This window comes from Balaenoptera ricei, chromosome 11 (assembly GCF_028023285.1).
Source record: "Balaenoptera ricei isolate mBalRic1 chromosome 11, mBalRic1.hap2, whole genome shotgun sequence".
NCBI classification, from domain to species: Eukaryota; Metazoa; Chordata; class Mammalia; order Artiodactyla; family Balaenopteridae; genus Balaenoptera; species Balaenoptera ricei.
This window is the reverse complement of record NC_082649.1, coordinates 7715267-7732500: the sequence shown is the minus strand read 5'-3', so window position 1 is coordinate 7732500 and position 17234 is coordinate 7715267. Positions and strand designations below refer to the sequence as shown.

The window sequence follows — 17234 nt, the reverse complement described above, 5'->3', positions numbered from 1 at the left end:
AATTAAAAAGAAAAAAGTGAATGAACTTTAATAATACAATTTATTTCAATCAATATCTACAAATATTATTTCAACTTATAATCAAAGTAAAAATTTAAAGCAATATTTAACTTTTTCTGGTATGAAGTCTTTGAAATCTGTGTGTATTTATACTGACAGCAAGTCTTAATGTGAGTTCGCCTCATTTCAAGTGTGCCATAGGCATATATGGCTGGTGGCTATGGTAGTGAGCAATGCAGTTACAGACTATTAGACCTGGAAGTCCAGCCACTCAAGTTTGCATGGGAGAATTTGAGGAACTCTTAGAGGACCATAACTTCCCAGCCTCCAAAATGCTGCATAACTAATATTGACCTACAATATAATAGTTCCAACACTGTCTCAATTGTACTTGTCATTTCTAACATTATTTCTATGATGTAAAAAGTCTGGATATAAAAAGTATTCCTGGAGATGGATTGAATAAATTCTCCTATGAACCAGAAATTAGTAAATGGGGAGAGAGAACATTTTATAACTCAAAAGTAGATCAGAGTGGAAGGAGCTTTAGATGGAAAAGCCAGGAATGATTTATTATCCTGACAAAACCAGCCAGACATGGACATAGGTAGGGGTTATACCACCTCCATTCTGGAACATAATCAACATTAAAAAAATTATTTGATGAATCTCTACCTAAACCCACCCTGCTCACCTGCCTTTGGGAGAGCCTCCAAAAAAAATTCAATTGCAAATGAGATGTGCAATTTTATGGTCTGTGAACAAGGAATAATATTTGAAATACCTGAATTTAGAAACTGTTAGGTATTGTAGAACACAATGTTTCTTGCTAATACAATAAAAAAGAACATTTATATCATCTGCCAGTGTGATGACTTAAGTAAAATAGAGTAACTACATTTTCCCCCACAATATTATAACAATGAGCACAAATTCTCATCCTATAAGTAAATATCAAACACATTTCCGCCTTTTTCATCCTATAAGTAAGTATCCAATACACTTCTACCTTTTAGATGCTTTAAAAAAAAAAAGTAATGGTAAGTAATGGCAGAATACCAATGCTACTTTACTTACCCAAATTATTTCACAGAAATGTAAAATTGTTGGATAGATAGCGATTTAAATTATGAAGGAAATGTCAAGGAGAGGGATTTTCTAACAAACTTTGGAATAAAAAGACTTCAAATTTGTGATGGATTGAGTCCCTTAGTAGAGGAAAAATGTGATTGAAATAAATACACACTGATCTTTAGGAACAAGCAAAATAAGGAACTACTGAGTGGTCTGATTTTAAGATCACTTGGAGGGTACCCTCAAATCCCTCCTGAACACTCCAGTGTTAAAGCATTCTTAGAAGCTTATTTGTCTAAAGGTTCTCCAGAGAAATGGCAGTGTGCTACAGAGCTGACACTGTACGTTGGTATCAGTCATTTTTACAAGGTGTGAATGAGAAAAAACACAGCAAAAGTCTCAGTCCTTCCTGCTTCCCGCCAGGTCTCTTTCACACGCTCTGTCTCAGGTGCTCACTTCTAAAGAAAGTCACCTAGGCTCTGCTCAAGACCTTCTTTCCATTCCTATTGCCTTTAATTTGTAGGTAGACACTTAGCAAAAGCATTCAATCCCCTGTTTTGTAAATTTTGGGAGGAATAACTCACATGTGATCATTTTTGGCCACATGTCCTCTGCTCCATCTTGCCCGGAACTCAGACTGCTTCTCTGACCCCAGCTCATCCACTTCGCTCACTGCCAGCCATGGCCTGGCCTGATGATGATTAACCTGATGAGGAAGGGAAATTCAGAATTACAGCACTTGAAAAGGGAGAGCGACAGAGAACCCACAACTAATTAGAATTTCAAAAGACAGAGGAATGGACTTAGGTCCTAAACATAACAAGGGCTTGAGGGCTGGGTAGGTCGAAAGGGCGTATTTAATAATCTGAATCTATAACATAGTGGCACTCAAAGTCGTGAATGACTGAACTCTAAATGACAGTAAAATGAAACATGGGACAGATGTGAGAAGGAGCCATGGAAAGGCTTTAGATAAGAAGAAATAAATAATTATGGAAGTGCATAGTAAAACAGTTCAAATGATGGTGAGCGATTTAATTGCACTTGGGAAGTTTTTTCCTTTTAATCTGTAATTTTCAGAGGTTATTTCAAGTGTCCTTTCCATCCTTGCTTCCCTCACCCAAAATCGTAGGGGAGAGCATTTGATTGACCACGCTTAGGTCACTTGCCAGCTCCTTGGCTTTGTCACAGGTAGGGGAAGTAGGTTCTGTCAGCCCTTCCTGGCTTCTGTCATTGGAGACGGGAATCTGGAGTTACTGAACCATCAAGACTATACACACTGGGAACTAGGAAATTGTGATGTTATTAGGGAGGGGAAACGGATGCACGACAGCAAAGCAAATCAACCAGACACACATCTGATAAACGTCCCGTACAGCTCCTCCGTCTTGGATTCTTTCCTGATCATATCCTATTGTTCATGACATCAGTACAATTAAAAAATGGAAGTGGTATATGTGTGATTAGTTGGACATAAAATTTATACAATATTTTGCTTAGGAGTTATATATATATATATATAATCCCAAAATACTTTATATATTTCTCCATTTCCTCTTCCTCATTTACTGAAAACATATTGATCAAACATCTGTTTCCCAAGCACTATGTTAGATACAGGAGATGCAAAAGTGAACACAACAGACATGGTCGTTCTCTGTGTCATGAAGCGTGTTACACCAGCAAAGTCACACTGAGGGCAACTCTTGAGATTTTAGTTGATTAATCCAGATTAAACAGGCACTCTCAAAAAAGCAATGTTTTCTCATACAAGATTTTTACATCAATTTCATAAATAACATTTCTCAGATTGAATGACTCTAGAAGTATGGGTAAATCAGGAAAAAATAAGTGTGTGTGTGTGTGTGTGTGTGTGTGTGTGTACCATATGAACATAACTGTGATCTCAGTTTAGTTGATTAAACTGTGTTCAGCCTAGGACTGAGCATGTCTGAGGATTTGTGGTTTAAAGTGGCCTAAAATGAACATAACTTTTTAGTGTAAAAAACCTATAAAAATTTAGGTTTTCTGATGCTTCAGTGATGTGGTCAGTATTTTAGCAGCTGGACAGAAATTTTTTTTTTTTTTTAAACCTAGTTCCCTTTAAATATTGGGTGACATTTACAAAAATACTCCCTGGCCATCAGAATAAGAAGTTACACTGATGCAATGAAATTCCATATTCAATTTAAACTTTGCTAAGCTCTCTCTACCTGCAGTTTGACTGGTTCATTTGTTGCATTTCCATTTTGAAAAAAGACTAAGAATGTTCCTGGCAAAGGACTAATTCTAAGGAAAGAGACAGGCACATGATCTTGATCTTATTCGAAGACTCAGGGCCAGAGAAGAAAACTAGTTTTGAGTACAGTCTAGTGTTTGCCAATCATATTGTCCCATGGTGTAATCCTCAGGCATTTATTCCTGGGTCTTGGGGAGAGGGGCTTGGAATAAAAACTGGGATCTCTGTCAGTCGCTGGGGACCTAGGAGCTCTACCTGCTAACCTGTGTGACATGGAGGGAAGCCATGCGGGTAGAGATGACGTGTATCCCTCCAGTTGGCATTGCCAATGGAATGTGAGATGGACAGAGGCGTGAGTTCAAGGTTTGATCAGAACCTGAGAAGATGTTGGATAGAACTTGGGATAACCTATAATGGGTACCAGCAGGAATCAGTATTGGAAGTGACAGTGGTCGCTTGAGGTGGCCCCAGCAGCAGCTGTGGGATTGACAGGAAGTGCTTTCCCTGCTGCTCTGTGGGGTGGAGGTGCCACCACTGACTTCATGATGGATGTGGTCAGAAGACCACAGTGTAGGAACCTTGACAGCAGGCAGCAAAGCGGAAGCCTCAGCCTTAGAGAAAGAAAATGGCAGATGTCCCAAAAGAAGCAGAGAGGAATGAGTTTCAGCGTCTGTGATCAAAGGACTTATATCCTCTCCAAAGAAATGAGGGGTGGTTTGAATTAAGGGTAGGAAATCATAATAGTTGTGCCTGAGCTAGAGAAATCCTAAATTAGGGTTGTAATCGTGACCCTAAATCTATCTTCAGATTGGTGTGGCCATTAGAAATACACATGCACAAAAATTTATAATAAAAATGACATGTAAGGGTACATGTTAAGTGCATTAATTCAAATTGTCAGAGCAAATATGTGACAAGAATTGTTTTTCCCCCTAGTGCACATAGCCTAGATTATTTCAGAAGTGATATTGTATAAAACCGTTTATATTGTTCTCATTTGCCCCTTAAGATGGAAAAAAGGTGTTATATGAAATATATAGTACATTTAAAAATACTTTTTGATTTGGGACATTTCAAATATTATTAAGAAAAAGAAATATATAGGAAAATCATTTGCTTTAGGTTTATGAACTGACCTGGATTTGTGTTTTTAGATACCGTTTGGCTCCTAAGTGATTTGAACCTCTTTCATTGACTTGGAAGCCTAAAAATATACACTCAGGAAAGCATCCTTCCTACAGAAATAAAGAAATACTTTATGTAGATACAAGATGGGTGAAATATTTGGTCAGGTTATACAAATCAATTTAAGTTTACTATCCTACCCCACCCCCTCCTTTTTTTTTCCTAAATGGAGTACCAGAGTTCTAGAATAATATTTGTCCCATTGGGAAAGGAGCATTTTAATCAAATATTTGAGTTTTGGGAATTTCAACAGCGTAAGAAAAGTTTAATTAGTTTTCTTCTCAGAAGGAACTGCCCACCTCCAGGTAATCACACAGATTTGCCCAGGAAATCAGCAGAATGTCTACTGATGTTGTCTTTTCCTGTTTCTGTTAATGCTAAAATTGAAACCATGGGTAACAGTTTACCAGCTGTTGAGCACAGTCATTTTTCTATCTTCTCTTCAAATTTTTGTGAAACCCCCAGTGTATGACTCTTTGTAAAATAATATTTTATAAAATCTGTCATAAGTCATTGGTTGGGGAAAGAATTTTTATAAGAATTATTTTAATATTCAGAGATACTACTTTATGATTCCAGTTCATTGATGATAGATTCATACATTTAAACCACTGGATTTTTTTATGTGCCAGTGAAATTTATGTACCTTCAAAAGAAAAATGTGAGCACAGGAATCTGTATAGTGGTAAAAAGTATGGTTAAGAATCTTAGAATCATAGAAATGCTAGAAGTAGAGATCATATAGCTGATATTACAGAAGTCCAATGAGTCTCCTAATATAAACAGCTGCACAGTAAAAGAACTGAGAGAAAGACTTGTTTTCTGATACATTAGTGATGCAATCAGTCTCTTAGCAGTTGGACAGGTTACTAAATTGTTTACCTATACCTCCTAAATATTTGGTGAAATTTTCATTTTTTTTAACATCTTTATTGGAGTGTAATTGCTTTACATTGTTGTGTTAGTCTCTGCTGTACAGCAAAGTGAATCAGCTGTACATGTACTTATATCCCCATATCCCCTCCCTCTTGCGTCTCCCTCTCACCCTCCCTATCCCACCCCTCTAGGTGGGTGAAATTTTCTAAAAGATTTTTTTTTTGCTTCCAGAATAAGTTGCACTATATCAATGAAATTGTGCATAATTTCAAAGTTTACAAGGCCACCATGTTGACTGGAGTTCAATAGTTGCATTTCCATTTTAAGAACAATTTTACTAGAAAAGTTTCTTATGATCTTACATAAACTTTTCATGACCTTATACATGTTTTTAGCATACGTTAGTCCTTAATCTCTGAAAAATTCCATTTAGAGTTTCTTTCAGATATTTTTTGTTTTCTATTAAAGAGATTTAATAGAAAATAAGATTTTCCTTAGCCTTCATCAGATTGATTGACCAAAAGCCTTATAAAAAAAGACCCATGGGAAGACCTGAACCCTTTGTTTTATGAGATAGAGTTAGTTGTCTATAAGTTACCAGATTTTTAAAGAGAAAGTATTATTAATCAATATTGTTTAAACTAAATCTAATAATCCAATATATTGATTGCTTTCATACTGAAGTGTGCTACAGTGTGATGAAAATATTGCTACCTGAATGAACCCTTAAGTACAATACATGGATATAAGTAACCATAGATGCAGGGGGGAAGGCATAGTTATTAAATGAATGAGGGCACAATCAGAAATATTAGGGGGTGACTGATGTCTAATATCAGGTCCTTCCTAATTGAAAGGCAGTATTCTAAACTGTATACATAAATTTATGGGCAAGTAGGACAATGGTGCCTGGCTTCAACTCGAAAGAAAAAAACACACCTACTTTGACATTGCTTTTGTAGGACTTTTAAATATGCATAAAAAACAATATATTTATACTTAACCTTTGAATTATCATTATTACTTAAGTAATGGAAAGATCTTCCTGTTTAGAAGTTAGGTGCTTAGGGACCCGCTTTAACTCTGAGGATTTGAGGTCCGGAGGAACGCATGATGCATTAATGCCTTGGGGTACGTCAGATGAGCCCTGCAGCAATTATGCACTCGACAGCACTCCAGTGGTTTGAAAGTTAAAATGCCTGGTAATTTACCATGAGGGAGGACCTTAGGGGAAGAAAGAATATGGCTCAATTAATTAGTACTTGTTAGCAAACTTCGACTATTATTACCCTATTTAGGTTTTCAAATCACTGATAATCTCAAATACCCACAAGATTTGGAAAAGAAGTAAGAATAAGCAGTGGAGAAAGCTAATTTGTCCAACAGAGCACCAGTTTTTGAATATAGTGTGAGCAGTGGAGCCATTTTCACAGGTTAGCCTTTCTATAAGGAAGAAAACAGAAATGGTATTCATTTGCTGTTTTTAACTCTGTGGTTAAAACCTCATGCCTTTCAGTTTGAGTTTCTGGGTAAGATGAATACTCTTGATGACTACCTAGGGATTCCTATGAAAATCTAATAGAAATAAATTAATTTTGAGAGTTATCTGGAGCTTTATGATGGGTGTTGGTTTTCTATTTAATTATTATATCTCCTAAGTGGCTATTGTTGGTATTTTAAAAAATCAATGATTCTTAAAGATTATCTTGTTGTTTTCAGGGTATTATTCAAATACTTTGCAAATTATTGTCTTTGTTCTAAAGGTTTTTCAATCAAATCTCTCATGCATTCATGGTATGAAAACATTTCCTTCAAATAATATTTACACAAAATATAATTATTTTCAATACTTTTTTAGCTCATGTTCCCCCTTATTTCTGTTCTAATTACTTTGACTAAGATTTCTAAGAGAATATTGGATAATAATATTGATAGTGGACATCTAAGTCATAGTTTGAGTTTTTATCCTTAGGTTTTTTTTTTTGGTTTGTTTGGGTTTTGTTATAGTTTTGTTTTGATACTTAGTATAATGAAATTTTGGTTTAAGGTAATCATTCTTTGGTTTAAGGTAATTGTCATATTAAAAAGTAGCCTTGTCTCTTTTGTTGCCATTAATTTAAAAATTGTTTGTAAATCAATCTTATAAAAATAGTATTTGAGTGGATTTAGTAAGATGGAGCATGTTTGAGTTTGACATAGTTCCCACTAACTTGCCGTTTATTGCAACCTCTTGATTTCCACATTTCTGTTTCATACACATATATAAACTGCCTGAACATTTAAACCTGAGACCTTGGTATTAGATTTTCAAAGTGGGGAAAGTAGAAAGTTTTCCCAAATTTATTTATAAAGTTCATGGGAATCAAATTTAATTATAGATCTCTAGGCTTCATGCCTTTAAAAGGAATAATGTTCAGAATATCCTAGTTTGTAAAATTTTGGTGCACGGCTGTAAATCATAGAATGTAACTTGTTTAGTTATTTAGTTTACATGCAGGCCTTGTGTTTATTTAACTTACAGAATATTATAAAAAACCTGATGATTGGTGATAAAAAGCTGAGTTGAAGCAGGTGGAGTCACAGGAAGAGGACAAGAATGGAACCAATAAACCAATCCAAAAATGGATAGAGACATTCAGAGCTTCTCTCTCTGGAGCTAATGGGGCTGATTTGAAAGGAAGTGGTTGCCTCGTTGAGTCAAGACGCTTCCCATGATTCACACTAACCTTCCTCTGGTGGGCAATTTCATTCTCACTATTATAGCCCCCAAGGAACTGCATGGGTGCACCCTGGAGGATTTCCTGACCAAAGTTCACGTACGGTGTAATTTAAGTAAAAGCCCTGATTACATTCCATGCTGCTCTGAGTTAAAGGGTAGGAAAACCTGATATCTGTGGAAGGGCAGAGGCAAGTACACGCGCCTTCCTCCCCCAATCAGTAAAAATAGCCCAAGAAATGCACTAACTGAGGCTGATTCTAAACGTCGAACAGCCAATTCTCGGAAGTTAGAAACAAAAGTAGAGTATTGAGAGTATAAAGACCAATTTACTGATTTATTAATTTATGTATCATGCCCAATTGCTTCAGTGTAGAACCATAGATATATGTATATAGGCAATTGTCAGATTATTCATCTGAATGTAACAAGCAGTTAAATGTCAGCCATATTAAAACCTGTTGTATGTATATTGCTAAATGCCCTACTTTGAGTTTCTCAGTGGGTCTGTTAATTTTCCTGTGAGATGATTTTAGATATATCCAAAAGCATATTCTGAATGATTAGGGCACTTTTAGGAATTTATCCTATTAGTAACCTACCTTCTGGTAATATATATCCTCTCCTAAAACCATCTCACTTTATTAAATCTTGACCTATCCAATGAAACACGAGCAAAGGAACTATTGTTAAGATGAAGTCTGTAGTTTCCAAACTGCTCATAGGTTCCACGTGCTTTCCCATCTTAAACTCTGCCTACTATATTTAGGTTATTGGCCTATCAAGGCAAGATACAACAATAGAAAGGAAAAGTTATTTTAATATTTAATAATAGTAGGTTCTTATTTGATTCATAAGCTGATTTATGTTATAGCAAGAAATTGGCAAAATAGTAATGCTATAAATAATAAATTATAAATATTACATTACCACTTCACTATCTCAGTAGTGCTGAGAACATAGTGATTTAATCCTGCATGTCATTCCTAGTTTGAAACAAAGGTATATGCAAGAGATGCAGCCCCACCCCTCCCTGGGATGCCAAATCATCTTTATCTGGCTCTATTTTTCCCCCGCATCATGTAGTACCATCTCATAAACTGTAAAACATACATATTTGTTTGCTTTTATTCTTCCACTCACAGAATGTAAGCTCTGTGAGGGGAGGGGTTTTTGAATGTTTGTTTTGCTGATATATTCACACAATAAGCACTCAGTAAATACACCTTAAATAATTGAATGGATCTGAAACATCTTATCAGCATAAAGTGACCCTGTACGACGTAATAATAATTCGAGCAAAAATATCAGTTAAAAACTCAACTCTGGGACCACTGAGGAAGTTTGGATTCCATTACTTACTTTATTATATTGTAACTTTGGGAGGCAGGGAATAATTGGGGAGTATCCACTAACAAAACATGCTTCCCATGTCTTTATGCTTTTGTGTCTTTTTTCCTTTGCCTATGCTTCTCCTTCCAATAAAAATTCCTTTCCCCTTTATTTTTGATATGGCTAATTCCTAATTACATTTTAAACTTACTTCGGGTGATAATTTCTCCAGGAAGTCTTTGAAGTCCCCAGTATAGGCTAGGTGCTCCTACCACACACTCAACAGAACTCTGTCCCTTACATGATATTAAATCACACTGGATTGAACGTTAGCTCTGAAGGCAGAGCCACTGTTTTCTGTTTGTTCTTAAAATCCAGACATAGTGTTTGGTTCCTAGAAGGACTCAATTAAACAACAAAGGGAAGGGGGTCTTGAAGGAAAAGAGAGAGGGGATGGGGAACAGAAAGGACGAGAGGAATAAAGTGTGATAAAAAGGTGATAAGTTTTGGCTCATTTTAATCAAGAAACAACATCTAGACAATGGAAGGATTTGGGTATTACAAAAAGTTTCCAAAAACGGTTTATCTAACAAATGAATTCAGATAATATTATGAGTACCTCTGTGTGCCAGGCACAATTCTGGGCACAGAGATTATGTTTTTACCCTCATGGAGCTTGTATTTTAGAGTAAGAGACAGACGACAGCAAGTATAATATTACATATGTAAAACGATACACAAGGAACTGTAAAATGTAGTATAAAATACAAATACATTGTAAAAATATATGAATCCTCTAAATACATAATGTTATAGAATTTGAGGATTTTTAAAGAGAATCAGTGGATTGCCTCTTTGCTCAAGATCCCTTATAATCCTTTACTCGTAAAATGCTATTTGCCATATCCCAGAATGCAAAGTAGAAAATAAATCACTCCAGGAGCGGCGTTTATAACTTACATGTGTGTCTCAACCCACACTGAATGTAGAAGGAACACTTTGCATAGATTTTGAAACCGTATGGAGACCTTGAAGGGGCCCATCTTCCAGCTGAGTGGGCAAGCCTCAAGCCCTTAGGGGAGGTAGCGCCTGGAAGGCTCCTGGTGTGCAGGCCTCCTTCTCACTCAGCTGGGCAAGACCCTCATTTCTCAACTGACAACAGGGATGGAAATGGTCTGAGAACCTACAAGCCAGATCAGCCTCTCCAGACCTGTGGTTAAAAATGACTTAACTTTGTTTATTCTCCAAGGACTTGATTCACTTGCCATTATTTATTAATAAGTCATTTCAGTAGACAGAGAATTGGAGTTTTGTATTGGATTGGAGGAGTTTCCAGGATATGGGTACCAATAGTTGACTGGTGCTGCCATGGCAATATAATAAGGAATACACCACTATTTTTGCTTTAATAAAGGTGAATTATTTTGCCAGCATATGAAAGGGTATACTTAAGAGTATCACAGTGCTTTGTGTTAAAGGGGAAAAAAAACAACAATTACTGTGAATGGGGTAGAATTACTGTGTTATTGCAGTACAGAAGACTTTGATTACATACTGCCAAGATTCATATCAGCCTAGTAGCTGTTGACAGATAAAGTAACAAAAATGAAATGCATTTATTTTTTCTTTACTGAGAATAGAGGTAAAGCAGATTTTCAGTTCTTACTACATTGATAGAACGGAGACTGACAGCAAAAATGTGCCGGTCCAGAAATATAAATTTTAAGCCTTGGTTCGTATCAAAATTCCATTTAGTCTTGGAGCTGCTGTTGGGATTATTTTTGATCCTAAAACAAATACATTATGGAATATCACAGTATACTTGGTATGTACAATATTAACCCTTCCCTGTGGGCAATACTTTCAAAATTATTGTTGTTTTCAGTTGACGAAGCTTTATTTCTTTTGTACTGTTTGAGGCAACTTGAGTTATCGTCAGAGTAGATTACATTTTACTGAATGCAAATTACTAGCAACAGACTGCTATACATTTCAGTCTGCAGGAAGTATGAAACTAGATTTGGAAAATTGATAACAGATCTTTTTCTCTATTACAAAGTCATATTTGATGCTACAGTTTTGTTACCGACATAAGGACAAAAGTAAGGGGGAAATGTGAAGTGAGAATTTTGGGTTTGTGTTGTTGAGATTGTTGATGTCTCGGATAAAATTTCTGGCTAAATCATTTGTACCTTTCCTTCGTGTTACTTAAGTTGATATAACAAAAGAGACCTGTGAACAGGCCCCTTACACTTGCATTCCTCCCTTCCTTCCTTCCCTCCCTCCCTTCTTTCCTTCCTTCCTCCCTCCCTTTCTTCTTTCTTTTCTTCCTTCATCCCTCCCTCCTCCCTCTCTCTTTTTCCTTTCTTTTTACTCAACTAGCAATGTGGAAATTTTGCTATAGTTTCTCATAATTAAGATGTTATTAAGTTGACTGGAATTCTGGACACAACGACATGATATACTTTGTGAATTATATACAAGTGGGTAAATAGAGTCATCAGTGAACTCTGAACATCATTATAATCCAATGGTGTCCATTTCTTGAGTATATCCTAGAAACAATTTGATTAAAATTTCAAATTATTCTTCTAAAGTCTACATTTGAAAATTTTCCCATTAATTTTTTTAGCAACAGACAGATAGCATGAACTTGTTTCTTGAATTACCTTTTCTGACCTTTTGCAAGATGATAATTACAAAAAAGGGAAGCCTGGAAGACTTGTAAAAAAATTAAGCTTATAAAGTAGCTAAAATGGCCCTTCTGTGCTGGTGTCGATTTCAGAATTAACATTTTGGTTCATGTGCTTATAATAATCACTGACCCTTACTTCATGTACTTTCCACAGGAAATGAATACAGCAGAAATTACTTTGACCCACTGACGGATGAGGAAATAAACCCAAGGCAGTATGGGATGGAGGTCAGCGGAGAGGGTGAACTAGAATTAAGTACGTAATTTTTGTGTCAGAATATTCTTTTCCATTCATGAAAATGAGGTGACAAAGATCACACATGCAGCTCCATTTAGATTTTGCAGCTTACAATTTAAATGGTAAGTTTTAACCGCTAACAACATGACAGGCAGCGAAGGTAATTTTTGATCAAGGACAGCAAGCTGGTCAGATAGAGAAGCAGGACTTGGCTTTCATTTGATGCTGCTCTAAGCAGTTTGCTGCCATTCTAAGGCCTGTGTTATGCATATGAGGAGCATTATTACTTTACAAATGCCATCTCAGCTCTTCAAGTTTAAAATGAGCATCCTTCAATAAAATTCATCTAGCATGTGAGATTTCCATACCCAGAGACTATTGAATTCTTTCATTGAAGACATGGAACCACCATCTAAGTTCTGAACCACAGAGGTGCAGTGATAGGATGATTTCCTCTTCTCTAATGTCGATTCTAGGTGTGGTTGTAAAATAACAATTTAAAATTGCTCCTTGTGGGCCTACCACCATGCATATTTGGTAGTTTACAAAGCACTCTAGGGTTTACAGAGGTTATTGAGATAGTGACAGTGACAAATATTACTTAGGGTCATTTGCAACCCAGAAGATCATATTTCACCATGGGGCTCCAGACATTGTATCGGCCTCCTCATGGGAGGAACATGTCTGATGTATGTATGTATGGGATGAGAACATGTTTGATGTATGTGTGTACGTATCTATGTTCTAATTGTATGACTGGGGTGGTCATCCAACTTGGCATAATTTATGTTCGGCTCTATCCAATGGTAGGACATCCACATAATGACCCTTTAAACCCTCTTCTAGAACCATGTTCTTATGATTATTATTATTTTTTTTGGTAGTGACATGACCTTGTTGCTTTATCCTTGTAAAAGAGTACAGTAGTTCTTACATGCGTTATTATACTGCAGTGGCATATATAAAAGAATCTAAGAACACCTAAATTTGTTGTTTCTGTAGTAAAAAATATGATATAGAGAGAGTAGCTAGTGCAAAACAGTCATTCATTTTGATCAGATGCTTATATACTCTATTTGAGAAACTATAATGGCTTATTCTGAAATGATTCTTGTGTAATAGATGTCATAATCCATTGAATATGAGATCCTTTTTATTGGAGAAGTATCACATTGCAAGTGCCCTGCAATATGCATTTTAAAATCATTGTTCCAATTACCATTGATTTACAAAAGGGATTTTTTGCTTGTTTTTTTAGAGCAAGACAGCATGTTGAACAGAATTTGAGTCTATGACCTATAAAGTAACTAAATAACCATGATGATTAATAATTTCTTTGTAATTACATTGCATATCTATAAATTAACTGATGAGAAAGTTATCATAAATATGTTCTTTTAGCACCCCTACAAGTTGATAATAGAATTCTCTGTGATCGATTAATGGAGCTGTTTCATGAGAGTGGGCAAGGAGGACCCCAAGGTAAGAGACCAATTATTTCCAGTCTTTTATATTAATATTAGTCGTAAATTAATTGAGATGGTTTCATGCAAATGCTAGCCTGGTTTTTCTAACTATAACCATGAATTGATGACCTATGTAAAGTTTTGATGGCTGCAAATATTTAATACAGCTAAAGTTGGGGGGAGGAATTAATTATGGCCCAATTTCCTATAATTACATAGAATTTATAATCCTAAACAGCAAAAATGATTTAACAGACTTACTATTGCAGGATCCTACCATGTCATCTGGTATATTTGGATTCACTAGTTTATGAGGCTATATGCCATTCTTTTTGAAGACTGTTTCTTAGGTTGTAAACAAATTCTTTGAGGTGAAAAAAGACAAATAGTATAGTGTTTTCAGTCTTAGCATGGGAATTCATACTTGTGAATGTTAGGCTCCTTAGGTAAGAAATTCTTATGTGTATTAATCTAGGAAATTAAAGGTAATCCTTTAAAACCTAAATTTCAAACTCTTAGTTTAATACTTATAAATTCATGCCAGAACCACACTGGAGTTTTTACCGAAACATTAAGTGCTAGTTGCTGTATATACGTGAATTCAAATTCATGAGGAATAATTCTATTAAGTTTTTTTCCTCAGTGTGTGTTTAGTTTTTCTCAATCATTTTTTCTCACTTATTAAAATAACTCCTTATGGTACTTATGAGGAGAAGGCACTGATTATAGTTGTCTTCTAATAGTTACGGTTATTATTTCTATTGAATTTATGCTTAGACTTCACCATTTGCTATGTGACCTTGGGCCAATTTCTTAACCCTTCCTTGCTATTTCTGCCAAATGGACATATAATACCTGCCACAATGGAGTAGTTATGGGGATTAAATTATTAATTATTACATCAGCAGAGATGATAAGCACATACATAGAATGATGAAGATACTGACAATTGATGCTGATGATAAAAACATTAATTAAGCATTTCTTGAGTGCCTACTGGGTACCTGGCAGAGTCCTAAGCACTGTTCTAAATAAGGTAAATATTAACTTATTTAAACATCATAACAGCCCTAAAGGTTAGGTCTCATTTTTGATCCCCATTTACAGAATAGTACCCCCTTAAAATTTTATTTCCACCTAGATTCACCACCCCTTTAGTTTTTTGCTATTAGTTTGTGTAGCCAACTTTTTATTTCTTTTTGTCTTTATGAACCAAGTAAATTTGTTTTTCAAGCCAGCTTGAGTCCTCATTTTGAGGGATCCTAATTCAGATGATGTACTAGTCAGGATTCTCCAGAGAAGCAGAATCCAATAAAACCAATAGAAAGAGAGAGAGATTTATTTTAAAATTTGGTTCTCATCTTTGTGGGAGCTGGCAACTCTGAAGTCCTTAGGGCAGACTGGCAGGTTGATTCAGGGAAGAATAATATGAAGTTCAGGAAGGAGTTGAATTTTGCAGGGCAACAGGATGGAAACTCAGGTAAGCGTTAATGTTGCATTCTTGAGACTGAAATCCACAGGGCAGGCCAGTAGGCCAAGAACTCAGACCGGATTTTCTCTGTTGCAGTCTTGAGACCAAATTCCTTCTATTTGGGGAAACAGTCTTTGCTCTTAAGGCTTTCAACTGATTGGATGAGGCCCACCCACATTATGAAGAGTAATCTGCTTTTCTTAAAGTCTGCTGATTTAAATGATAATCACAATATGACCTTCATGGCAACATCTAGATAGTTTTTAACCAAATAACTGGACACCATTGCCAGCCAAGCTGATATATAAAATTAAGCATCACAAATGGTCATTTTAAATCAGTCAAGCCTTTATATTTTTAGTATAATATCTGAGTCAGCAAATATACATTGAATACATTTTTTGTGTGTGTTAGACATTGAATAAGGCACTTGTATACCTAACCTGTCCCTTCCATATGACAACTCTTTGCAGCTTGGAGCCCTTGAAACCACCAGTTTGCACAGGTAGCACTTACAGGTAGCATCTAATAGGTCTTCCAGTATCATTTATGAGCTCACAAAAGTTTTATGGCATTTATAGAATAGTCAGGCACTTCACCATGTATTTCATACAGGAGGATATAACTGAGACTTAGAAAGTTTAAAGACGTATACAAGGCAATACAGTGTACAGTGAGCAAAGAAGGAAGACCAGCAGTTCTCTGTATACTGCACCCTGCATTTCCCTCCAAAAAAGAGGTTCTCTTCCATTGGTTAAAAGTGTCAAGGTTCTTGTTAAAATCCTAACATTGAAGGCATGGAAAATTCCATATTTTACCTGCCAGTATTTTTTTTTAGAGACCGGAAGAGAGAGGATTATTTTATATTTACAGCATGCATCTAGCTAGATGGGTAGATACATTTTGTAGATGATACTGATTTCAGTTGATAGAGAGAGAAGTGAAGTACACTACCATTTATATAAGTGCTGGCATTTCTATGCAAATAAACAAGGCAGGCCAAGTAAAGTCCCTCTGTGTGTACAGAGCTCAGGAACTGTTCTTGGGGATCCTAACTCAGGAAATGAACCCAGGAGCTCTGGCTTCTCCTAAAACCATTCATCTCCCAAGCTGGTTTCAGCAAAACAGCAAGTACATGGTAAGATGTTGAAGTAAACAACATGTAATGTCAATGCACGGAAAAGCACAGTATCTACACTTCAAGATGTATTTAGTAAGGGGGAAAAAGGCATTAAAGCACAGCTGTACATTGCTCACTTTGGGAATATGGCAGGATGGACAAAGTTTGTGGGCGAGGTGGTTAGTTTTTAATCTTAAAACCTGGGCTTTACTGATTTCCCAGCACATTAAACATAAAATAGTTTGCTAAATTGTTGATGATGAAACTTGATCCCATGTAAGAAAAAAGGTGGTTAAATTACCGTGTCTTTAGTGACACACGTTATGTTAAAGAGACAAAGAGCAAGTGGAGTTCATGTGATCTTCTTGGGGTAAACAGATGAGAGCATCGTGGAGGAGACTTTCGGTTCTGGAGAGCTGGCGAGTTCTGGTAAGATTCTTGGACTCTACAAAGAGGACGGTGAAGCCACCTCTGCTTACAGTGAGGAGATTGAAAGATACGCCCAGAGAGACATAATTCTGCCTGGAAGTTCTTCACTGGAACAGGTCAGCACTAAAATCTATATCAAGAAATGTAAAATAATCTCACTTTTTAAAATAACAAGTTGAAATGTCGGTCCTGCACATCGTCTCCTGATTTTACTTAACAACACACCCCTTCCTGACTTGATCCACGACTTTCTGAGACTTTCCCCTTGTTTTTCATATACATTTTACCATGCAGAGCTTACACTGTCTTATCAATATCAGTCCTAGCCCTTGCACAATTTAGTTTCACTTCACCTTTTTAAATTTCATGTTAGAGTGATAATTTCTAGCATAT

The 17234-nt window shown here is 36.1% G+C and overlaps 1 protein-coding gene across 1 annotated transcript in view; it reads left to right on the top strand.

The window, feature by feature from the left end:
* LOC132375389 (uncharacterized) overlaps positions 1-17234 on the top strand; it is a 249143-nt gene that overhangs the window by 34761 nt on the left and 197148 nt on the right. The window contains 2 exon segments of the mRNA XM_059940637.1: positions 12272-12358; positions 16287-16300. Coding sequence (XP_059796620.1) covers positions 12272-12358; positions 16287-16300 — 101 coding nt within the window.